The sequence below is a fragment of the Exophiala mesophila genome (assembly GCF_000836275.1).
Source record: "Exophiala mesophila strain CBS 40295 unplaced genomic scaffold supercont1.2, whole genome shotgun sequence".
NCBI lineage: Eukaryota > Fungi > Ascomycota > Eurotiomycetes > Chaetothyriales > Herpotrichiellaceae > Exophiala > Exophiala mesophila.
In genome coordinates this window covers 3,805,129-3,828,864 of record NW_015622505.1, presented here as the reverse complement: position 1 = coordinate 3,828,864, position 23,736 = coordinate 3,805,129, and the positions used below count along the sequence as shown (strand labels likewise).

At 51.1% G+C, this 23,736-nt stretch overlaps 8 protein-coding genes across 8 annotated transcripts; 5 read left to right on the top strand and 3 right to left on the bottom strand.

Moving 5' to 3' along the window:
• Nucleotides 1–66: 66 nt before the first annotated feature.
• Nucleotides 67–729, bottom strand: PV10_03168 (uncharacterized protein; the record flags this gene model as incomplete). The annotated part of the gene is made up of 1 exon (XM_016367580.1): nt 67–729. One exon carries the CDS (start codon nt 727–729, stop codon nt 67–69), a length of 663 nt encoding a protein of 220 aa, XP_016227098.1.
• Nucleotides 730–4,428: 3,699 nt separating this feature from the next.
• On the top strand, nt 4,429–6,796 carry PV10_03167 (uncharacterized protein). The gene is made up of 5 exons (XM_016367579.1): nt 4,429–5,170; nt 5,239–5,695; nt 5,754–6,157; nt 6,203–6,502; nt 6,556–6,796. Exons 1-5 carry the CDS (start codon nt 5,000–5,002, stop codon nt 6,577–6,579), a joined length of 1,356 nt encoding a protein of 451 aa, XP_016227097.1. The 5' UTR covers nt 4,429–4,999; the 3' UTR covers nt 6,580–6,796.
• Nucleotides 6,797–7,097: 301 nt separating this feature from the next.
• PV10_03166 (uncharacterized protein) lies at nt 7,098–10,830 on the top strand (the record flags this gene model as incomplete). The annotated part of the gene is made up of 2 exons (XM_016367578.1): nt 7,098–7,523; nt 7,573–10,830. The coding sequence occupies 2 exons, from the start codon at nt 7,098–7,100 to the stop codon at nt 10,741–10,743; spliced, it is 3,597 nt and encodes a 1,198-aa protein (XP_016227096.1). The 3' UTR covers nt 10,744–10,830.
• A 487-nt stretch (nt 10,831–11,317) lies between these two features.
• Nucleotides 11,318–13,454, top strand: PV10_03165 (uncharacterized protein). Its single transcript, XM_016367577.1, has 5 exons — nt 11,318–11,404; nt 11,516–11,779; nt 11,861–12,183; nt 12,282–12,384; nt 12,452–13,454. Exons 1-5 carry the CDS (start codon nt 11,368–11,370, stop codon nt 13,408–13,410), a joined length of 1,686 nt encoding a protein of 561 aa, XP_016227095.1. The 5' UTR covers nt 11,318–11,367; the 3' UTR covers nt 13,411–13,454.
• Nucleotides 13,455–13,670: 216 nt separating this feature from the next.
• Nucleotides 13,671–15,548, bottom strand: PV10_03164 (uncharacterized protein; the record flags this gene model as incomplete). Its single annotated transcript, XM_016367576.1, has 3 exons — nt 13,671–15,286; nt 15,342–15,387; nt 15,453–15,548. 3 exons carry the CDS (start codon nt 15,546–15,548, stop codon nt 13,671–13,673), a joined length of 1,758 nt encoding a protein of 585 aa, XP_016227094.1.
• A 409-nt stretch (nt 15,549–15,957) lies between these two features.
• PV10_03163 (uncharacterized protein) lies at nt 15,958–18,079 on the bottom strand. The gene is made up of 4 exons (XM_016367575.1): nt 17,376–18,079; nt 17,205–17,321; nt 16,887–17,151; nt 15,958–16,834 (listed from the first exon to the last, which is right to left on the bottom strand). The coding sequence occupies exons 1-4, from the start codon at nt 17,929–17,931 to the stop codon at nt 15,988–15,990; spliced, it is 1,785 nt and encodes a 594-aa protein (XP_016227093.1). The 5' UTR covers nt 17,932–18,079; the 3' UTR covers nt 15,958–15,987.
• Nucleotides 18,080–19,121: 1,042 nt separating this feature from the next.
• Nucleotides 19,122–20,840, top strand: PV10_03162 (uncharacterized protein). Its single transcript, XM_016367574.1, has one exon. It carries the CDS (start codon nt 19,333–19,335, stop codon nt 20,653–20,655), a length of 1,323 nt encoding a protein of 440 aa, XP_016227092.1. The 5' UTR covers nt 19,122–19,332; the 3' UTR covers nt 20,656–20,840.
• Nucleotides 20,841–21,593: 753 nt separating this feature from the next.
• On the top strand, nt 21,594–23,703 carry PV10_03161 (uncharacterized protein). Its single transcript, XM_016367573.1, has 2 exons — nt 21,594–22,055; nt 22,112–23,703. Exons 1-2 carry the CDS (start codon nt 22,043–22,045, stop codon nt 23,404–23,406), a joined length of 1,308 nt encoding a protein of 435 aa, XP_016227091.1. The 5' UTR covers nt 21,594–22,042; the 3' UTR covers nt 23,407–23,703.
• The last annotated feature ends 33 nt before the right edge of the window (nt 23,704–23,736 follow it).

Sequence of the window (23,736 nt, the reverse complement as noted above, 5' to 3'; positions counted from 1 at the left end):
GGACTGGCCACTAGCACCTATATTAGAAGGAAAATGAGCTTTTGATATATATAAGTCGTCTTAATGCTACCTCTGTAATTGCCGCAGGGCACGATCTCGCTCCTGTGTCACGTGGTCCAGGGCCTCTAGGGCTGCTTCTGTCTGGCTGTCGCTCTTCTCTACCTTTCGTTTCACTTTGAGCCTGAGGCGAGCTTTGCGCTTCAAACAGTATGAAATGAGGAGACCGAGAAGGGCCAAGCCAGCCACAGAGCCGATGACGCTTCCGGCAATGATGCCCGCTGACGACGAAGACGAATGAGGAGGTTTTTGTGCAATCTTGCTGGATAAAGTGGTAGCTGGACAATCAGTTGCGGTTGTTGCGCTAGCCGATACAAGACTGAGGGTTTTGGTGGTGGCAATAGTGCCTGGAAGTGTAATTAGGCTCGTCTCTGATGCTGTTGACGTTGACGCCGGTGCACCGGACAAAGAACTCTGGGCAACAGTTGCAAAAGATGACGAGCAGAGCGGTATTCCAGTGGCGGCTGTTGTAGAACTGGAAGGAGCTTGCTCAGCCAACGTCTGAGTCGTTGCCCCCACCAGAACCGTTTGAGTGACAGTAGTAGTAGTCGTGCTCGTCACACTTACACCACAATGGTTTTCCACTGAGCTCCCTGATATTGATGAACAACCGGCTTGTGATGGATATGCTTGAGCACATTCGGTATTCGGCTTTTGCCACATATAGAACATGATTGATCTCCACGGCTAGGCGTGGAATAAAATGATGACGTTGTGGACGGAATTGAAAAAGGTGATGGGTAGTCAAATGTATTGTGGATGAGCTGACTTTGAGCACTGCCATCACTTGATACTGGGCCCAATATGTATATGTACCGTAAGTCAGACACCGCTCTAGTTCGAAATAGAATCCCATTGTCCATTGTTCTTGACCTTGGTTTCTTGGGACACACAAAGGTGCCCTCTAAAATTAGAACAATGGTCAACTTCATCCACGTCGTCCTGGAAGAGCGCCTGGGCGGGAGTGTCCTTTGTTCAAAAGGTCTCTGTTGATGCGTGAGGGACCTACCTAAGGTGGGACACATGATAGGATTCTTACTGTTGCGTGAGATGGCTTCCTCGATGGGACGCGAAGATGCCCCGAGTTTTCATCAATAGGAAACCTCGAGCAAGGTACATTGATATGCCGAATAAAGGCTTCAAGGGGGTAGTGCTGATGGCACGGGGTGCTGTGGACGGCTTGTACTATTCACTTGTATGCCTGCAGATAAAAGGATCAATCTCACCTTGATGACTCGTGTAGGTTTGGCTTGAGCTCAACACTCCCTTGCGTCAAATCACAGCAGAGTCCGGGGAGTGGCCTTGTGCGTATGCTTTGTACCATGCCGTTGAATTCCTTCGGGGCAAAGCACTGTGGTTCTTTGAGGGCCAAAGAACCTTCTTTGTCCACCATTGAATGTTGTTGATAGGCGTCAGCTTCAACGCCTTGAACTCACAGCATGGTAGTGTCTTTGGCGTAAGTTGGTAGTGGCCAGGTCCCTTGAGTACGGCCCTTTAAGACATCGAGATGCGAAAGCAGGCTGTCAGGGCTGAAGCTCAAAGTCGTCTTTGGCCGAGGTGTTAAGAGCCCAGACTCTGCTTTGAAAGACCTCGCCTGATCAAGAGAAGCTGTAAAGCGCCTCACACGTCTCAAATCCCACATGTAAAACTCTATCTTCGCAGTGTGTTCGCAGGAATTGACAGGAAAAGGCCGAGGGGCCAAAGCTGGAGGCTGGTGCGTGGTCAAGGTGGTGTGGCACGTGTGGATACATGGTCAGGACAATGGTGATCATGTCTCTCTGTAGTCAAGACATGACAGGAGACAGCACGACAGGTCGCCCAGGTCTGTAGTTTTGCCACGTGAAAGTTCAAAAGATCATCCAACAACGTGACTGATGTTTGGCTGGTCCCTGTCTGGCGGAAGGGGAGTGTACTAAAGTGAAAAGGATGTGTGGGTAAGCTCGGAATTCCTCGAGCGAGGTCTTGCAGTTTTCACAAGGCTGAATTAGGCCTGGTCAAGGCATCTAGTGAGCATTTCCTCATGAAATCTCTCGGAGGTCGCATCCAATTTACACATGCCTTCCGTCTGGGGCATGAATGACGAGGGAATGGGAGCTGATAGCAATAGCGCCATATGTAAAAACATATTGCGACCAAGAGGCGAGTTGCTGAGTCCAGTTCCCTGGTCCTTGCAAGTTCTCAACTTGCCGTGTGGGTTGGAGATTAAGTCCAGGGGTGGAGGGGTTAGACGATTTCCCGACACCGCCGCAACTACCAGGGTTATTAAGAGGGCATGCATGGATGGTTGGAATGTAGGGTGGATCGATGCAAATGCTGGACTGGACGTCAACGATAGTGTAGGGCACCTGAGAGCATATTGAATAGCGACATCCGAACATTTCTCCAGAGTGTATGCATGCATGTGCTGGATCAATGGATAGTGATGGAAACTGATGGTGGAGTTGTGGGTTATAGCGTATCGCTGTGGGAAGGCAGCAGTCTTGGCTTTGGCCTGCGCTCAAGAGGCAAGAAGTCGCTGCGGCGTGTGTGATGTGGACGGGAAGGAGTGGCCTGCATGCACGTCAACCAACTGTCAATCGTCGCACGAAGGCGGCATTACGCATCCAGGTAGAGAAGGACGAGGATACGAGGACATATAACTCCGTTTCTAAGCCCTGAGGGTATCCGCCACTTGACAGATGCCAGAATGTACAGTATGTGTTTCAGGCAAGTGGATATGCCCATATAGGTATGTACGGAGTACATCTCGAAGGGATTGATACTGATTCGAGGTGTTCAGACATACTCCGTAGACGTTGATTGGCACGCGACCTTGCAGCTGGTGAATGGGGGAATTGCTGTTGGCTTAGGACGGCCGGATAACTTGGGTGGCGGGCAAGGAGCGAAAGACGTCCGGGGGGCCAGCCCGAACCACCTTGGCGCTGACCTATGGGCTATCGATGCCCGTGGTAGTCCCTTATTAGTGCTGTCAGCTGTAGCGTCTTGATAGGGCCTCTTAGGCCCGAGATTGACGAGATCGAGCCTTGGATAGGCTAGCACACTACGCGCTCACCCCTCCAGTACTCAACGGGCTAAAAGATCGGAAATCTCATCTTCCACGTTCGCTTGTTGATCGCCCCCCAAGTCTAAAATAACTCCACCTCATTTGAGCTTCCCGAGGTCACGGCCATGGAGCTCTTACCCAAGGCTCCGTGGTCTAGCAAAACATGGTTCGTACAAATGTCTTGGAGTTGCAAGATGCCGTTCGACATGAACATATTGGTGGCTTCCAGCCTGACCTACTGATTGTTAGAATTTCTATGCTCCGCAGCCCAAGGGCCAAGAATGTCGTTCGTGTGTTTACATCACCGAAACGTGTTACTGGACACCAAGTCCTCCATAGCCTTTTTTACACGCAACGTGTCAATTTTGGCAGCGGCTCTACAGAGCACTGGCGGTCACCCTTGTCCCGTATTCAACCACATTTTATTACCACAGTGAATGCAGCTAGTGGGTTGAACACGGATGGGTGCGAGACGCGAGCCAAGCCTGAGGCAGGGTCAAGGTTTGTTCCAGTCTTCCAGTGGTGATTTTTAATGCACAGTGATGCACTCATCTGAACCTGGTTCCGGGGAGATGCAGGCCGAGGGTCCCCATCCACTACTCCGTACTTGCACTCAACGCCACCAGCCATGGAGTTGTCAACTTTTCACAACGGACGCCAAACTACCTAATCGCCTTGCCAAGTTTCCACGAATCCACTGCCACTCGCGCATCGCATCCGAAGACTGTGTCACCTCTGCTCTGAAGCTCGAAGCGCTGGTGCACAACTCCTCGATGCGGTGCATCATTCACTGCAACCATAATGACTTGACATGAGATGGTTGTTGTGAATTGAGTCTTCCTCGCGTTTGGGGAAATTTGAGAAAGTGAGAATTCGGGGTGTCCTTGGGCCATGACGTGGGGAGCTCCACATCCAGCCTACCTTTGCATATGTGGCTGTTGGCTTCCTGCCACTCAGGAAACTCGATGGTTGGAGAGGCACGAAAGGCTTTCGAAGTATGCCGTCGGCGGACTCTAGTGGCGTCCAAGAACAGAGCGACATCAGAAACCTGAGCCCACTGGAGAACCAGTGGAACCATTTTAGGTCTTGCAGATCGTTTGCCTCATCTGGTACCCACGCAGTAGTGCCACCCATTCACCTCCATCCATCTTCTACATGGCTGAAGATGGTCCAGCACTTGACCGATCGCTGGCCGATCCGGACTTCTCTATCCACTTTTGGCTTTTTGTCACCTGCGTGCCAATTCGCTTTTGTCTTCGAGTCTCAATGAGTCTATTACTATCCTGTTACGTTGCCCGACCTTGTCTGTACCTGACTGCATGTTGCCTTTTCCATCCGGAGCACCAACTCCCCCCTCAAACAGGGGGCCCATGAATAGCCTCAACCCTGCTCCTCGCTGGGGTCACCCATGAACATGGCTCCTTGTCGTCGATGTCATCCCAAGCTAGTCGTTGACAGGAACAAGCTGCAGACGACACTATCATTCGTCTCGGGCGCCTCTTGAGTTTTTGAACAGAGGTAGGGCGTTCCTCTCTGCCAATGTTGCCTCTGTTCCACATCTACAGCCATAAAACATAAACACACAAAGCCCACCTCAGCTGGCGAGGATCTCTCAGCTCCATCTTGCACTATTCAAAGGGTCGGAGCATTTCCCTCAACCCAATTCCCCAGTCACTCCCTCTTGCCAAAACATTTCCCGCCCCTTCCTTCCACTGATCCACATTTGAAGATCAAACCTTCAATCAGATCCTGCTGTGCAAGTCTCCCACGTGTCTGAGATCGTTTTAACCCGCCTGCCCTGCACCGCCTGCACCACCTCTCCCGACTTCCATCTCAAAAACCAAGTCTGTTCCCTCACCGAAACCCTCGCCTTCTCTCTCGGCCGATTCAACAGACAAAATGGTTCTGTCGTTGAACTACCGTCGTCCTGCCTATGTCTCGGACTCACGACAGTCCCTCGACTCCGAGAAAGGTGGAAAGTCCGAATCTGTGACGTCCAGTGGTAGTTGCCCATATGGCATCCCGGACGCTCTTTCTTTCGACAAGATCATCAGTGGAGGTACTTGCCCTGTAAGTCGTTCACCTTGTTCTCTGCCTTGGGCATTTGCTTTCAGATTCTGACAAACCATCCCCTGCAGCCCGTGACGACCCGCGAGTTTATGGACTTTCTTTTCCATATTGAGCATGATGCCGAAAATCTCCAATTCTATCTGTGGTACCGCGACTACTGCAAACGTTTTGCGGAGCTCCCCGAAAGTGAGCAGAAGTTGGCCCCAGAATGGACCGCCGAAGACGCTCTGGCGGAAAAGACGGGTGGCGAGAAGGAAAAGCTCCCAAAGAAAATCGACCCTCAAGCCGCCGCAGTGCTCAAAGGCACCGACTTCGACACAAATGCAAAGAACGCCATGCCGGAAGCCGCTCCCAATCCTTTCAACACCCCTCCTCGAACCCCGTCTCATTCGGCAACAGACGGTGACAGTGTGACCCAATCAACTGGCGTTTGGACTGATGATATGCCCTCGTTGCAGAGTGAAACCTTCAACCACAGCAAGAAGTCCGAGCAAGCCTTTAGTGAGGCCGGCGTCCTCCAACCCTGTAAGTCTTGTCACGGAACTGCACCAGTGTACGGCAAAAGATTGACCGTGTCACCTAGTTACCATCCAACCTTTCAGAGAAGAAATCTCGCGCATTATTGCCATCTACATCGCCCTCGATAGTGCTCGTCTCTTGAATCTATCCGCAAAGGAAAGGGCTGTTGTGCTCAAGGCGCTGTCCATCACCACCCATCCGTCGGCTTTCCGTGATGTCATTGCAACAGTCGAATGGTCTCTTCGGCACCAAGCCCACCCCAATTTCATTCGCTGGACCATCTGTAATGGCAACCCCCCCAGACAGACGTTTGCCCGAGGACTTGGAGTCGGCGGCATCGTCGCTGGAATCGTCTATGCCATCGTCATTACTCTCAGCTCCGCCAACCGAGGTTGGAGGGCATTGGCTTTTCTGGGTTTGTTCATTGGCATTGCAACCCTTTTCGCTGCTTGGAAGGGCATGTGTGTGGTGAGTAAGACGTTCTTCCTCGTATTGTGGCTCTAACACTGTCAGGTTCTGCATGGTATGCATCATCGACATCTTCGACCCTGGGAATTGTTCAGCGACTCAGACGACTCCGAATCCGATTTCTCCCTCGGCAAAGGCTCTTTCGACAGTCTCGGTTCAGCCAACAGTTATGAAGACGAACCCTGGGTCGCAAAATACGAGAAGCGCAACATCATTCGCAGAATATTTGATCGAGAGGTGTGGATCCAAGAACCAATGCTGCGCCAGATTCAGGATACAATCTTTGTCCAAGCCCTCATCACAGCCTTCATCATTTCTGCCGTCATCACTGCAATCTTCTTGGCAGTAGGTGTTTTCTCTAATCTTCGATCAAACTTACTTTCTGACATTTTCTCTAGGTCCCTGCTGGTAACTTCTTCTAAATTGATACCGTGTCATCTCATCCCTATCTGCAGGGACAGTCTTCTGGAAGTCCTCTTTCGGATACTAGCACGCACTTACACCTTGCTTTGTTGGTGTTACTGTCAGCAGTGGTATTTGAGACGTGGTCGAGACCCGTTGGGTATCTGGTCATTCTGTAATTATACTATACCCGCTTGATTGCCCCTAACCTATCGACGATTGTGATATTTATCGTAGTAGTAATGTAACTACATCAGTTATGCGTGCTGCCGCGGTCACATCGTGTTTGAAAAGATATGCAATTAAGTAGTCACTTGATTTCAGCAAGTTGAGTTATAGTGGCAAGTGGCGTCTCGAACACTCACGTGACCATTTCAATGCGCCCACGCGAATCCCAACGCGTCACGCGTCTAATTGGTGAACGCGGGGAGTTTGTCCATTCGATTATTCAAAGTTGCCTAACCAGCAGCTTCTTCGTGCAAGACGCATCAAATCTCACGCTCATACCACCCTGCTTCTGCTCTCATGTTACTGCAAGATGGACTCTTCCACCGCGCGTCGATCAAGGGCAAGAGACTCTGACGACGACGAGTCCCGGCCGAGTACCCCCTTATCCACCGCCCCGAATGACAGCAAGCGACTTCGTCGACAGCCCAATTCCAGGAGCAATGACGATGGAGACGACGTTGACGAAGAAAGCTTGACTCCACTACATGTTCCATCGCCTACACAGGACCTCCTGCTGCAGGATGCGACTCAAATACCCATCGTCGCTGGAGGTGAACCTTCTAAATCGGTTCATCAGCCAGGCGCAATTGTTCGGATCAAAATGATCAATTTTGTGACATACACATCTGCCGAATGCCGGCCTGGGCCCAATTTGAATATGGTCATTGGACCCAATGGCACAGGCAAGAGCACACTTATCTGTGCCATCTGCCTCGGCCTGGGCTGGCCTCCTTCCGTGAGTTATTCCTCCACTTCTCACATCAGTTCCTACTGACAACCCACAGATTCTGGGTCGCGCGAAGGAGGCACACGAATTTATCAAGCATGGCTGTCACGAAGCTACGATAGAGATTGAGATCCAGAGAAAGAGTGGGAAGAGAAACCCAGTTATCGTGAGACAAATAAAGCGAGACGGAAACAAGTCTGTCTACACACTGAATAACAGCCCTTCCACGGGAAAGGCCATCCAGGCGCTGGCGCACTCCTTCAATATCCAAGTCGACAATCTCTGTCAATTTCTGCCTCAGGACAAAGTTGCCGAGTTTGCCGCCATGAACCCAGTCGAGCTTCTTGCCAGCACACAACGAGCAGTTGCAACATCCGACATGACAAAGATGCATGAGCAACTCAAGTTGCTGCGTAAGAATCATGTGGAGCTTTTGACTTCAGTACAAAGTCAGAACGAACAACTCACACACCTACGGACTCGTCAGGAAAACCAACGAACCGATGTCGAGCGAATGCGAGAACGTGCCCAGATTCAACAACGCCTCAAATGGTTCGAGATGTGTCGTCCGGTCGCCAAATACGCCGAGACCAAGAGACGGTACACTGCGGCCAAGGAGAAAAGAGACTTGCTCAAGAAGGAACTGAGCCAACTGAGGGCGGTATCAGCCCCAACTCTCAAGAAGAAAGAGGCAAAGGAAACCTATGCTCGTCAAACAGCAAGTGTGCGGGATGCACGTGCCGAAGCTGTAAAAGAAGAGAACCGTAAATGCGACATCCTAGCCAAAGAGATTGAAACTTGTCAAGACAAGATTAAAGATGCTGCAAATGCCATCAAAAATGAACGGGCAGGTATACCCACCATCAAAAGTGAACTGATGAATAGTCAACGGAAGATCCGCGACCTTGAAATCAAATACAGTGAGAGTCAAGAGGGCGATTTTGATACTCAGAGCCTCTCCGATCTCATCACCAAGGCCAGAGCTGAGCAACGACAGGCCAAACAACATCAGGCAGACCTCCAACCCCGCTTGGAACAACTCGCAGCTCAGGACGCGGAGAGAAACACTGCCTTGTCGCAACTCAAGTCAAGCCTGCAAAGACTAGAGACACAAGCGGGTCAGCAGGAAAGCAAGCTACAAAGTCTATCGCGTGACACATTCCAGGCGTGGAAATGGATTCAAGAGAATCAAGATCTTTTTACACAGACTGTCTATGGCCCTCCAATCGTGGAATGTTCCCTCAAGGACCCAAAGATGGCAGACGCCGTCGAGGCTTTTCTCCAGCAGGGTGACTTCAAGGTGATTACTGTCCAAAACCAAACAGATTTCAGACTTTTGCAGCAGAAGCTCTTCAAGGAGAAAAAGTTGCACGATGTTAGCCTACGAACATGCTCCAACAGCAATCTCGACCAAATCCAAGCTCCGTTGTCTACAGAAGAGATGCATAAGTATGGGCTGGATAGCTGGGTGATTGACCATATTCAAGGACCAGCAACTGTTCTAGTGATGCTGTGTCAAGACAAGAGGCTGGACAAATGTGCCATTAGTTCAAGAGAGTTAAGTCAGCAACAGCACGATGCAGTTGCTAATACCGGCCTCCAAGGATACGTTGCTGGTGGCAAATCCTATCAATTCATTCGACGTGCAGAGTATGGGTCAGCTGGACATACGTCTCGAGTTCGCGATGTGAGACCGGCCCAGATTTGGACAAATCAGCCGATTGATGCCGGGAGAAAGGCAAACCTTCAGCGCGCCATTAGTGAGAAAAATGGCGAAAAGGAAATCATCCAGGAAGAGATTCAAAGCCTCAAGAAAGAGTACGCAGAGTGGAAGCGAGTGATAGATCGTACTGCAACAACGGCAAAGGAGGCCAGTGAGGAGAAAGATAAGATACAAATGAGTCAAAGGGCCTGGCTGGTGCTTCCCACTCAGATTTCCCACGCCAAAGCCGCAGCCGAGGCCAGCCGAGCCAAACTAGATGGCTTCCGAGAGCAAGAGAGCAAGCTGATCGAAGGACGGGACGCAGCAATAGTCCGCAAGACCGATGCAGTGTTGGCATTTGCTGCTGCCACCCGAGACCTCAGAAAAGCCTTCTCTAGATTGATGGAGGCAGAAGTCATGATGATCGAAGCCACCTCCGATGCTGAAGGCCTGACTGCCCAGAACGAGCACATCATCCGCAGCATTGAGGACAAGCAAAACGAGTTCGAAGAGGCAGTACAGGCGTTCAACGAGGGATATGCGGCGGCGCAGGCGGTGCTACGATTGGCTCTCTCACTCAAAGCAGAGGCTGAACGGCTCGAGGCTGAGGAAGATGAACCAGGCCTGGCTCAGGTTGTTGCACACGTCGGCGAACAAATCAGGACAGAAGCGGACCTCGAAACGGAAATCGATTCGATCAAAGCTGAACTCGAACTGACAGAAGGCGGCAGCACGAACATCATCAAAGACTTTGAGGAGCGAGCCAGGAGTATCGAACGACTTGAGAGGCAGCTGCAAGAAGCGGACAAGCAGAGCCAAGATTACAAGCATAGCATCAAAGAAATCCGCGACAGGTGGGAGCCTAGACTGGATGGATATGTTGAACGAATCAGCGAATCCTTCTTTGCGTCTTTCCACCGAATCGGTCTCAAGGGACAAGTCGCGGTCCACAAAGCCTCATCGGACCGGGCAGTCGACTGTACCGAGGAAAACGGCGGCTCAGAGAACGGACTGGATTTCGAAAATTGGGCAATCCATATCAGTGTTAGTTTCCGAGCGAGCGAGAACATGACTCTTCTAGACAGCCACCGGCAGTCTGGGGGCGAACGCGCGGTCAGCACCATATTCTACCTAATGGCCTTGCAAAGTTTGAATCGGGCACCCTTTCGTGTGGTGGACGAGATCAACCAGGGCATGGACCCGCGCAATGAGCGCATGGTGCACGGTCGGTTGGTCGACATTGCAGCAGACAATGGCAGCCAATATTTCCTGGTCACGCCCAAGCTGTTGAGCGGGTTGAAATACCGGCCAGGCATGACGGTCCTCTGCATCGTCAGTGGCGAGAACATGCCTGCGGCACGGGAGCGAGATGAAAATGGCAAGTGGAGAGATGGGCGAAAGGTTGACTTCCGAGAATTTGTCAAGAAGGCGAAGCAATTGGGCTTGGGCGACCATGTGGTGCATCGTCATGTCGACTCAGGACTTGATCTTCATGGGAGCCAACGCGCCCAGATAGATGCGTACTAATCGAGTGTGAATGTAAGGCTGAGATGTTGGCTCGAATGCGACATATGACGATGTACGATGATAGACAGCAGAAGTAAGGAAAGATACAAGTGAATGACAATTTTGTTGCGCACGACACACATTCTTGATCATCATCACCTTACCGCGTGGAGATTATCATATACGAACATACACGAGGCTGTGATATCACATCATGCCTTATGTAAGCATTCATTCTCCTTTCCTTATGCCGAGGCACTTGCTCCAAATGAGGAGGATCGACGAAACCAAACTCCGCACTTCGAACTCCAGTTCTCATAGAAGCTACGCTCAGTGCTACCTCAGTGGCGGTCGGCATGAGGTGGATCTGAAAAGGCGAGGGAGGCACGGAGGTGGAGATGGAGATTGAAAGAATAAGCGGAAAGATTGATTGATTGCATTTGATCTCTTTTTGCCATTCCATTTTGACAAGCATAGTGACCTCTTATTTCCATTTCGTGGCGTCTCCTCTTCGTCGTCGTGCCTCTTTTTACATATCTCGAGTCATTTTGACCAAGAGATCTTACTTCCCCCATCCCCCGCCTTTACTCATTGCACAGTCTAAGATTGAAGGAGTACTAAGCAATAGTAAAACCATCCGCACAAATGGTGCTGTTCAAATCACCGCATCCAGATGTTGAGGGTGAGCACCTCCCTAGAATTTCTGCTCATGGAAGCAATGATCTCATCATTTCGAGGGACAACAACAACATATATGCGTTGTGAGTGACATCTGCTGACAAAACGTTCACAGTGCCCTTGGACATCACAACGTGGGAATGGCTCTTTGAGCCGGGCCCATACTCGCCCCTGTACAAGTCGCCAGCGGAGCCTTTAGCAGGTTACATCGATGCCAATACCAAAGAAAGGCTCGACTGGGCCCAAGTCAAGACCAAGGCGACGCAATTGAGCACGGCGTTGATCCAGCAGTATGGCTTCCAGGCTGGAGAGACGGTGTCTCTCTTCAGTACCAATACCATTTGGTACCCTGTGGCCATGTGGGCGGTAATCCGGGCCGGTAAGTCGATCAATCCACGATTCTAAATGAGCAAAGAGAAAACAGACATTGCTAAACTTCCATCCCTATGGTTTTCTTCAGGCGGAAGAGTCAACGGAGCATCACCAGCCTACAATGCCGAGGAAATGACACATGCCTTGAAGACAGCAAAGTCGAAGATCCTCATCACATTACCGTCATCTTTGGATGTCGCGCTGGACGCGGCTCGAAACGCTGGAATCCCACAATCCAACGTCCTCTTACTGCAAGGCTCCAAGCAAGGATTCACCAGCATCCAGCAATTGATGGACATTGGCGCCCGATCCACGCCGCCGGCGCCATATCGTATCCCCAAGGGCAAGACGAATGCACAAGTCTGTGGATACTTGAACTTTAGCAGTGGAACGACGGGGTTGCCTAAGGCGGTAAGTACATACCTACTTGGTGTTCTCTGCAGGTGGCCACAAGGGGATTGATTTGATTGTGTGATTCCCGGTCTAACGACATCGTCGATGCGTCATAGGTTATGCTGTCGCATCATAATATCATTGCCCAATGTCATCAGCTCAAGCAGATCCAGGCGAAAGGCCGGTACCGAATTTTGGCTGTCATGCCGTTGTTCCATAGTAAGTTTGACCAGAGCGCTTCTATCTTGAGTGTCGAATGGCTAAAGTGAGTGCTAACATTGTCTAGTTACTGGTTTGGTTCGATTCTGTACTTACCCTGTGCTCATGAATGGCAATTCCGTCATGTTGCCGGCGTTCACGATGCCTGCAATGTTGAAAGCAGTGGTCGAGTTCCAAATCAACGAACTAATCTTGGTGCCTCCTATCATCATCCGGATTGTGCGAGACAAGATTGTCGATGACTATGATTTACGCCATGTCGATCGGTTCTCTTCTGGTTCCGCGCCCATCTCACCAGAAATTATAGGACTGCTACAGAAAAAATTCCCTTGGTCAGGATTCAGACAAGGGTATGGGGCCACGGAGTCAACGGCCTGTATCTCCGCCCATCCTCCCTCGCACTATGACTACAAGTATGCCACGACGGGGGGTCTGTTGGTGGCAAATACCGTCGCAAAAGTATTGGATCTCACTACAGGCAAAGAGCTAGGACCGGGCGAGACGGGAGAAATCCTGGCAAGGGGCCCACAGATCGCGATGGGCTATCTAGATAACCCCACAGCATCCGCAGAGACATTTGACAAGGACGGGTTCTTCCATACTGGAGATGTGGGGAACATTGACGCCGAAGGACTGATTCACATTGAAGACAGGATCAAGGAGATGATCAAGGTCAAAGGCCTGCAAGTGCCCCCCGCCGAATTGGAGGACTTGCTGTTGGGACACGAAAAGGTGGAGGATTGTGCTGTGCTCGGGATACCGGACGACTATGCTGGGGAAAGACCCAAGGCGTACATCGTGTTGAAGAAAGGGATCGAGCCAAACACTGAGGTGGGCCGTGAGTTGTTGAAGTTTGTCAAAGATCGAAAGGTACGATACAAGTGGATTTCAGAGATCGAATTCACCGATGAGGTCCCCAAAAGCGGCACCGGCAAGCTGTTGAGGAGAGTACTGAAGGTGCGGAACAAGGAGGAGGGACGGAAAGGGGTCTGGGTTCAAGATGACACAGAGAGAGCAAGGCTGTAGGTCGTGGGGTTTTCAGGTTGGTGAGATGTGCATGTGGCGTTTCTAGAGGGTATATTGTTGGTGGTAGAGATAGATTAGAGACGAGGAGAGGAACAGAGTGGGTGAGAGAAGAGAAGGTGAGAGAAATAAATCCAACTGCGAGAGGAGAAGTAATATTTTTTTCCGCGGCCATGATCGCTCCTTACAATTCTGGCTCTTTCCTTGGGCAACATCGACCACGAGGCTATGCACCTTCCTCGTCTTGCACTTCTGACTTGGCATCAACATCTCACCAGCACGTGACGCACTTCCATCGTTGTCCCTCCATCCGCAGATGACACTCTGCGCTTGAACTGCAGTCGGATCATGGAATAATCCTCATCAGAAAAGTCGGCCCACAGTTCGGTCCAACGAGCATGGCGAGGAACAATAGCAGCCAGAAGCCCGCCATCTTGTGGCACATCATGGTTCTCCTTGTGGATATACCCTGACCCTTCCTCCTCAATCCTCATCTTCTCCCGCGTCAATCTTTCGATTTGCCTGCCGTCCCAGTGTCCTTCTCGGCCAACCCTTGACAGTGCCTGGAGCACTCGTCTCCGAAGACCGGGATGTCGACAGCGCCCGCCCACATAGTATAGAGCCGGAATGACGACTGCATCTAGCTTGATCGAAGGCAGTCGGCCTGCCAGTTCCTCACAGAGAGCTATAATCTTTGAGTACTCTGATATCAGTGAGTCATAGATCATCTCGTCATCCCGGTTGAGAAGTACTCGGACAATGACCGTGAGGTATGTATGGGTTAATCGCAGCTGGGCAGAACGGTCATGCCATGCGGAGCTGGAATTGGAACCAGATGCGGCTGTACGGAGAGGTCCGTTGTCGAAAGCCTGTTTCCACTGTCGCAGGTATCCAAGAACTCGTCCTTGCCAGATGCGCAAGGACTGATCATCAGTGGATCCAATGCTTTGCCTCTGCGAGAGGGAGAGTGCAAAGTAATGAACCTCGTTGAGGAGCAGCAAGATGCATCGCCAGGCTTCGTCCAAGTTGGCAAAGCTTGTGGAAATCCTATGTTTGCCTGGATCAACCTCATCCTGGTCACCCATCAGCCTGAACTGCAGGACCTCACTCCCGAAGGTCACCGATTGGAGGTCCATGATTGCGAAAGAGTAAGACAGCTCGTCTAGTGTGGACTCAGCCTTGATCGGCAAGTATAACCCAGTCATTCCACTGACTTCCGATTTGCACGCCTGCAGTCCTCTGAGAATCCGTCGGCCGTGATTCAGATGTACTAGGGCTTCTCGATACCTCCCCTGAATGACATCAAACGTGAGGAGAACCAGACAGACGATGAGGATGGTCTGGCACTCTCCCAGACTCTTCGCTCGCATGCGGTCCTGCAATAAGCGTACGGCTTTTCCATAATGGCTGTACATCGCCGTTTCAGCTGCTCGAAGTGGAACGAGTCCCGACTGTGCGTCACAGTAGAACCTGTGTGCTCCAGAGAGGGCCAGCATACTATGCAGGATGGCTGAGTCGTCATGGCAAGCGGCGAGCACTGTGTGGGTCCAGAAATGGGACAAGTGGTGTGTCGCAATATTGTGCGTGGTTTGTCGTCGGCAAAAGTCATATGCTCGGTAATCTAGCTCTGGTAGCTCCGCCATTGCTTGAAGAGTCCGATAGAAGTGCGGTGAATCAGATGGTCGAATCCCCCGAGAGACACCTTCTGGGATGTCCAGGAGCAGCTTCGTGCTGGAGGACTGGGGCGACGGCGTCGAGAACGCCGAGTACCCATCGCAGATGTATTTTGCTTTGGTGCAACGCACGCAAGTTGGCCTCGCTTCATCGCAGCGCACTCGCCTTCGTTTACATGTTCCACACCCAGTTCGCACTTGAAGATCTGTCAATAAAAGGTCCTAGCATCCTTGAAGAGGTTCGAACAGCAAAGAACTAACCTTTGTTATGTGGTTGTCGGGAAGCCATCCAGCATGGGCCTAGAGTCTGGGAGCATTGGAGTATATTTGTATGAACTCTTCCTTCACCGGCGGCATACTCTAGCTATATACCATAGTCCAATACGACACATTCGGACCCTGGACCTGGACCTGGACCTGGAGATCCGCGGCCCCGTACGTGTGATGGGAGGATTCAAGAGACCCCATTGTGACACCTGGGAACATGAAACATTACCAAATTCGGCCTTTGGCAATGAACAAAGGAAAAGCCGACAAAGTTCTTTGGAACGGCAAAGGCAGTGCTGACAAACCTCCAAAATAGTCCACGAGACAACCCCTGTCCCGGTAATGAACCTGAACGGTGAAGGGTTTACTTCAGCAAAAGTGCCTGCAACCCTACGAGAAAGCGAATACGAGACCAAGGATTGTGCCAGGGGCAAACAGCCTTACTTGGGCATAAGCTTTGACAAGGTGTATATGCAACTATTCTTGAATTAACCCGAGATGAATATTTATTCCGCCGCTCGAATCACGCCACCCTGGCTTTTAAGTTTCCATCCCAAAGATGTACATACGTTATACTTGAAGAGACAAGAAGGACAATACCAATCAATCCCTGCTAGATGTCTGCCCAAGGAACCTCTATTCACTTGACCCGTTGGGAGAAAGATGTCCTCAAGCCTGGCATTTCAACGCCCACGGCCTTGCCGTCCGCCTTGACCGTGATAATCACCTGGTCGAGTCCGATGTCACCATATTTGAGGTTATCTAAGTCTGACCAGTTCAGAGAACATTCTGGATGTATCACGCTAGTCACGGAAATTGGGTGCTTGAGGCTCTGCCAGACGGCACGAAACGAGAGTTGGCCGCTGGGCTTGTCGTGGAGATTCGTGTACTGCAAGCTTGCAGCAGCGTACCCAAACACAGAACCCAAGGTTTCGAGAAAGTCGGTTCCATTGTAGATGAGATTCGTGATGCAGATGCCTTGGTGGTCAGGAACAAGGTCTAGCGAGATCGAAGAGTTGAGACCATCCTCAGACTTGAAAGATCCCACCAGGTTCGACGCGGCAGATTCGCGAGCTGCCGCTTCAGCAGCAGGAATCCACGTGGCGAGAGCGAGCTCGGCGAGTGACACCAGGACTGGCATCCCACTCTCTGACGCGACGATTGCGTTATCTGCCTCCGTCAAGGAGGCAACTAGGGCAGCGATGCCAATGTTGTGGTCTGGGGACAGGAACAACCATGCATTATACCCGCCCAGCCCACCGCTCTTGGTGTATAAATCCACAAAACGCGTTGTCGTTGAATCCGGGCTGACGGGCACGGCCATGCGGAGGATCTCCCACGGCTTGCCAACCGATGAGTATAGGTTGCTGCTGTGGCTGTTTGGCTTGAGCCAATCTCGTGTGACTTGTGCCGGCAGTAGGGTAGAATTTAACATGGAGCGACCCAGCGATGCAAAGTCGCGGAGCGACGCCCATGCACCACCAGCTCTAGAAACTGTCAGTACAGTATCGTGTGGATTGGGGTGACTCTTGTTCTTACGGGTCCAAGCCCCCAATGTCAATCTCAAAGGTATTGGCCCCTTTGGGATCGACTCGAACGGTATTGATGTCGGAGGTAGGAGGGTGGTAGAATGTACGTTTCAGCTTGAGAGGCTCGACAATGCCGGTCCTGAATGCATCCGCAAATGATTCCCCAGTAATGTTCTGGTAGGCCAGGCTCAGCAGTTGATAAGCTTCGTTCGAATAATTAGGGCCCTGCGAGACTGGGGCAACGGGATGTTGCTGCAGCAGGAGGCGGAAGAACTCTGCGATGATATGAGAAGGGTGTCTTTGGATCTGAGATGGAATGGTTTCCTACCTTCCCCTGAGCATGGCTCCTGATTGGCTGCTCCGCAGGTGGTAACTTCGGAGGGAGGGAGATCTGGGAGGCCGATTTCTGTGATGCCGGGAATGGCAGAAAGATCAGTGAGAGCATCTGTGTCATGTCAGTTGTCAAATTGACGATAGTCCAGGTGGTTAGGAAGCTCACAGTCATGTGGAATCCCACTGATTTGGCCCGCAAGGGAGCCCAGTGTGACCTCGGACCAGTTGATGTCAAGAACAGAGTTTTTGACAGACCGCGCGACAAGCTCTGGCACATGGTTTGTGACTGGTTCGGACCAGTACTTTGGCCCAACTTTGGCTAGGAATGTGTATACCGAGAGCAATTTCGTGACACTGCCCAGCCGATAAACGGTATCACCGTCCAACTTGCCTCCTGTAAGATGAGCCTTGGCCCCAGGACTCGAGCCAAGATGGTGGTATTCTGATAGGAGTTGGTCTGATTGTGTGGAGAAGACGGCGAATGAGATCGAGCTATTGGCAGCGTCTACTGGACCCCAGGCGGTCGAACCATTGCGCATGGCACTGTCCATCAGGCGCGTAAAGGCATCTTTGGCCTCGCGAATGGCTTTGGTATCCGCGATATGTGGAGGTGTCGGGTACACTGGGCCCAAGAAGCCACAGTCGGTGAGTTGGGTGCTTTGACTCCTGACGCTGGTGGTGCAGAGCAGGAGCAGGGCAGAAGACAAGTTCAAGAGATGCATTTGGAAAGAGCCGACAATCGACCAAAGCGGGAATTTGGAGAGCGCGAGAATATGTGCAGTAGAACTTGCCTTGAGTTCTTGAGAAAGCCAAAGGATTCAGCTTTAATAGCTTTTCAGCATGCCCTCATGTCGTCGCGGCCAATTTCTCACCTGGGCTCGGTTGGGCTCCGGTTTTCTTTGAATGCAAGGACAGCGTCACCGCTTCCAATCACGGACCCTAGCAGTACGAGTCCCATGTCAGGGCAAAAGAGCGAGGGTTCTTCCGATGCCGTCTTTGGATCTCAGCCCCGTCCGTAATTTCGGTCGAAGCTCCATCTCGTCGCCGCTCTGTGAGGGTTGGGTACAGGACGCCTTGCAATCACCAGGCTGTGCTGCACCATTCTGATCAAAAAGCAGTGTAGCTGAGACGAGAAGATGAGAGTGGACCTGGCTATAACCGTAAAGAGCAGAGGCAAGAATACCTCATGATGCTACGCTGGTTGAAGGCCCCAGGTTAATGTGGTTGTCCGTGGATGGCAGTCATGAAGCATCCAATCAAGTCCCTGGATTGTACGAGCGCCAAGCTTGGGTAGTAGGTGGAGTGTCTGGGGCCGGGCACGTGATATGGCATGGATGTTTGTAGGCACCTAATGGGGGGTTATTGATCAGTAAGAGTGTGGTCGGAGACGCACAGCCTGGTCATGGCTCCGAGTGTTTATAAGACGGCTTTTCTGGGGATTCGAGATAGTAGTGAGTGTTTCTTTGACCATCGTTGAGAACTTCAGCCTTCCGTAGAGATCGCTTTGAGTGCTGGGACTCTATGAATGCGGTGCAAATGATGCGCAAATCGAACATGAGTTTGACAGATGGGCAGCCCATTTTGGACATCTGAGACGACGGGCATGGGAAGTGAGCAGAATCAGGGATGGATGTTACTTCTGGTGGGTAACATGCTTGTTCACTGTATGCTGCTTAGTGACAGTCACGTGATCTAGTCACGTGAAGCCAGGTTCAAGCTTCTCCCATAGGACCCTCTTCTGAACGTCTTTCTCTCATCACATTTGCTAGATAGATTAATAATTATCCAATTGAATCATGATTCGGATGTCTCACCGATCTCGTGGTCTCGGCTTCCCCATCATGAGGCATATCCCATGGCCTAACCGTGGACAGGATTGCGTTCTGATCGATGGACCAACCGGGTGTACAAGGGTTGATTGAACGACTGATTGGCTCCCCATATCCAGGTTCCCAGGTACCCAGCTAAGTCATCAGCAAGCGCCCACGGAGGCTGATTATGCGCACGTACCTAAGTACTCCCACGCCGACCTCGTCCCAAACGTCTCAGCCTAACCCCTAGGATCGCGGACGTGTCAAACCCATCAACCTGAATGATCAGGCCAAAAATGATGGCACTCCAACATGGACGCACCGAAACGCAATACCGTGAAGCGCATCAAGAAAGAGTTGGTCCCTCTGGAATCCAAGGCCAAGCTGGAACATCTCCTGCAAGTCCGAAATGATGTGAGCAGGTCAGAGCTCGACACCGCTACAGCCATCTCACAAACTGCCTCCAACACTGAGCAAAAGATCCTTGAGATTCTGCGCCGGAGCTTGCAGCCCTTCTCGGATCGACTGGATCCCTTTGCAGCCCTTCCCATAAGCCTAGATCGATTTCAGGAACATCTAGTGTCATTCTACCTGCTATACTACCCCAAGGTGACTTATGGCTTCAGTCCCCGCCTACGGCCACACCCTGTGGCCAGCAACTTTTCGATTGCATTAACCACGCCTGCCTGCTTTCAAGTGGCCTTGGCGCGGTCTGCACTGTATCGTCTCTCTCTTAGCAAGTACGCCTCCGATACCGAGAAGGGCGAACTGGAAATGGCAATGATGCGTCATAAAGGCGAGGCCATCAAATTGGTGCGCGATTTGAGCATTCGCTCCGACCCGAAACAAAAGGATGATCTCCTTGCTTCCATGATCAGCCTCGGCACTCTCGATCGACGTACTGGGGCCAAAGACACGTCAGGCTTGCATTTTGCAGCGGTTAGACGCACCTTGAAGGTGACGGGAGGACCCCTGGCGGTGAACTCGGTCCTCCTCTCACGTGTCATGTGTTTTTTTGAGTGCATCTATGGAACCTCGCCAGAAAGTTATATCTGGGATGAGAGTGATCTGACGCGGCTCTGGAATGGTCTGAATGAATTCCTCAGCAAGGTATGGGGTCTTTGGCAGTCGCTCTCCACCATCAGAGCGTTGACCGCGAGACCGCTGGTAGCCCACGTATCAGCTCCAATCCACTCATTCAATTTGCAACCTGGATCGATCCTGTTATCCCTGGTGTCGAGACCACTGTCTGCTGAAGGAGAGATTCCGCAGCAGCGCCGGCTAGAACTAGTTTTTCAAATCACCACGCTCCTCACGCTCGCCATGATCACCTTGGATTTTGCCGATGACTTTCGCACATTGCAGCAGTATATGGACGACCTTCACACGATGATGAAGGATCTCAACCTCCAAGGACAGTCTTGCAACAACGCCATGTGGCAGATTCAGGTCAACGACCACACTGACTCGCACAGTCGACGCATCTGGCGAGCTGCCAGTTACGCCTGGGTGATGAAGCACGTATCTTTCACGGTGCAATTGAGTCTGAAGGAGTGGTTATTGAAGTTTATCACTGGCAAAGCGGTGGACAAGGAGTATCGGCTGGACAGTTATCATTTCAGTTATGCATCGTGAATGCAACGAATTTGAAGGCATTTCGGTTGGGTTGTTTATGGTTGCGTGATTCGTGACCAGGTTGGCCAAGACCCTCTACATGGGCAGCGATCTACCTTGACGTATGTATACGGAGTAGGTAAATTCAGGGAGCTCGTGGAATGACCAGAAGCACAAATACATATCATAGTCATTGAATTATTGTGGGAGGCACTCCACTACTTTTAGCGATGGTACTTGGTGTGAAGATTGTCTATTTTGGTATCCGTCTTTATCGATAGCCTGATTTCTTAATGCTTATCCATGGAGGCTCTTGCGTGGGGAGAGGGGCAGGAACTCCGGCCGAGGGGCCTCGGGCTCTCCTCAGGCTTCCATAACGGGGATGCCAATCAAAATAACAGGTGCCTGTGGCCCTTGTCCCCCCTATGCAAACTTGCCAATAATGAACCAATATGGGCGTGCAACTTATAATTAGACGAACCCTCGGGACTTGGAGACATCTTTCATCCGTCACTCAAGTTGCCTAACTTCTGGGCTCGGGCCCATTAAGCAATTTAGGTGGACACTTGCCTCAGAAGTCAGATCAAATGAGAGCCCGTATGTGCCTGTTGATCTTCAAAGGAGACAATAATAGACAGGCATGGATTGTGTTCCATGATTGTTTGTCAATGATGTGGCAGTCTACTTGTGCGGATATACATCTACTGTAATTTTGTGTTGGTTGGTTCCTAGGTACCTAGGTATCTACTCCGTATGTACATCTTAGGTGTCTGACAAACCTGACAAGACTATCAATCCTCAGGTCCCTCTCCCCCCAAAACGTTCAAGTTGGTTGATCATCGAAGGTTGTGGGTGCTTGGACAGATTTCACAGGCTGCCGTTGGCCGGATTTGGTGCTCCCAGATTCCACCCTTAATCTCTCATACAAAGGCACCTGCACTCAAAGACCCTCGGGCCCTCGGGCCCCCTCTAGGCTCTTGTCCCCCCAAGTGCCCCCTCCACATTTCCGCGCGCCACTTTCATCGAGTTAGAGTTGCTCAGCTTCAACTTTGCGCTGCAGCTGACTGTCTTCTCTCCTCTTCTTTTCTACGTCGTATTTCCTTCTCCTTCTCGAAGCACACTGTACACCGCACGCAGCACAAGCACGTTGTCGCCAAAGCCGCCTTCGCTATGCACGCATATTATCGTGCTACCGCCCATTGGGCTTGATCAGACCAGATCGACGCGCATGGTGGAATGAATCCCTTGCGTCGGTGACTCGATCCTGTGCTTCCTCCTCGCCGCTCGTTCTCTATCAACCACCTTCCTTTCGGGAAATTCATTCGTTATTCCAAGTCTCTGTGCTTCCACTGTTCGCTCCAACCTCTCACTCGTCCTCCAATTCTCTCCCACCCGCTTGCTCGAAATCATGGCCTCCCAAGGTACGTTCTTTGTCCCTGACGGCAATCCGCCGACAATAGCTGACCTGCTTCTCAAGATGGCGTCGCTACCATCGCTGGCCTCCCGACTAAATACCTTTCGCTCATCATTCTGGTCGTCCAGAACTCCACCCTCGTTCTCACGATGCGATATTCTCGAATCCTTCCTGGACCCAGATATCTGAGCTCCACCGCCGTCGTTCTTTCGGAAATCATGAAATGCACCATCTGTCTCTTTGTTCACATCCGCGACCAACGCTCGCATTCTCGCTATTCGCGACTCCCCACCTTCTCTGACGACGAGCCAACTTCGTCTCATACACAATCTTACCCTTTCTCTCAACTGTGGTCCGACCTCTTCTCCTTTAAAAGCGGCTTCCTCAAACTCCTCGTTCCCGCCGTCCTCTACACCCTCCAGAATAATCTACAATTCGTTGCCGCTTCCAATCTAGACGCTGCCACATTTCAGGTCACCTACCAATGCAAGATCTTGACAACGGCTTTATTTGCTGTCATACTCCTCGGCCAAACGTTATCCTCGTTGAAGTGGCTAGCCCTCCTGGTCCTAACAGTTGGTGTGGCCTGTGTCCAGATTCCCTCCTCATCAGCATCCAAGAACACGTATGAAGGCAACTACAGTCTAGGTATTGCCTCTGTTGCAATTGCCTGTCTTTGTTCCGGCTTTGCCGGGGTATATTTCGAGCGAGTCCTCAAGGGCGGTCAGAACACTTCGATCTGGGTTCGCAACATCCAACTCAGTGTGGGCTGCTTAGCCATCGCATTGACCGGCGCCTTCGTCTGGGACGGCCAAGCCATCCGCGAAAATGGCTTTTTCCAAGGCTATAATTCAATCGTCTTCTTCACAGTCTGCGTTCAAGCAGCCGGTGGATTAATCGTCGCCATGGTCATCAAATATGCCGACAACATCCTCAAAGGCTTCGCCACATCCCTGAGCATCATCCTATCAACTGTGGCATCGATATTCTTATTCAATTTTGAACCCACCATCTATTTCCTATTCGGATCTATCCTGGTCTTTACGGCGACTTACCTGTACAGCATGCCCGACCCACCACGACCCGCCGACTCTCTCCCTGAGGATGACGTCGAGAAAGTCCCCGGGCTGGTTCTTGAAGATTACGATGCCGAATCAACCTCGGAGCGAGGCCCCACGAGAATATCGTTCCATGATGACGCAGAGCGGAAATCTATTGGAGATGATTCCCACGATCGAGTCAGCGTCTATTCTCACGATGATGGAACATCAAGTCGAAACTTTTCGCCCTCGCTGATCCAGAATGGAAATACAAACAAGGAAAAGCAGGTCTTATCGGAAATCGGCCATGTGGCGTGATTTTGTAACAGCTTACTTATGATTATGAAAAGGGGGCAAGTAAGTCAACATGGGACTTTTTGATCGAAGTTCTTTTTTTTGGGGAAAAGCTCCGAAGTTTCGAGATTCTGGAAACCTCTTGGACTGGCGAAAGGAGAGGCCGAATCTGTGAGATAGATCTATCTACCTATGCGTGAGCGTTGTTTTTGCTAAATGTGTCATGTTGAATTATTCTAAATTAAATATCCATCAATCTTATGGCCGTTGGGTATTGACTTGAGAATCAAATGAAAACGATTATCAGCATTGATCATCAAACATAAATCATGGGAACCGAGTCTCATGTTTATT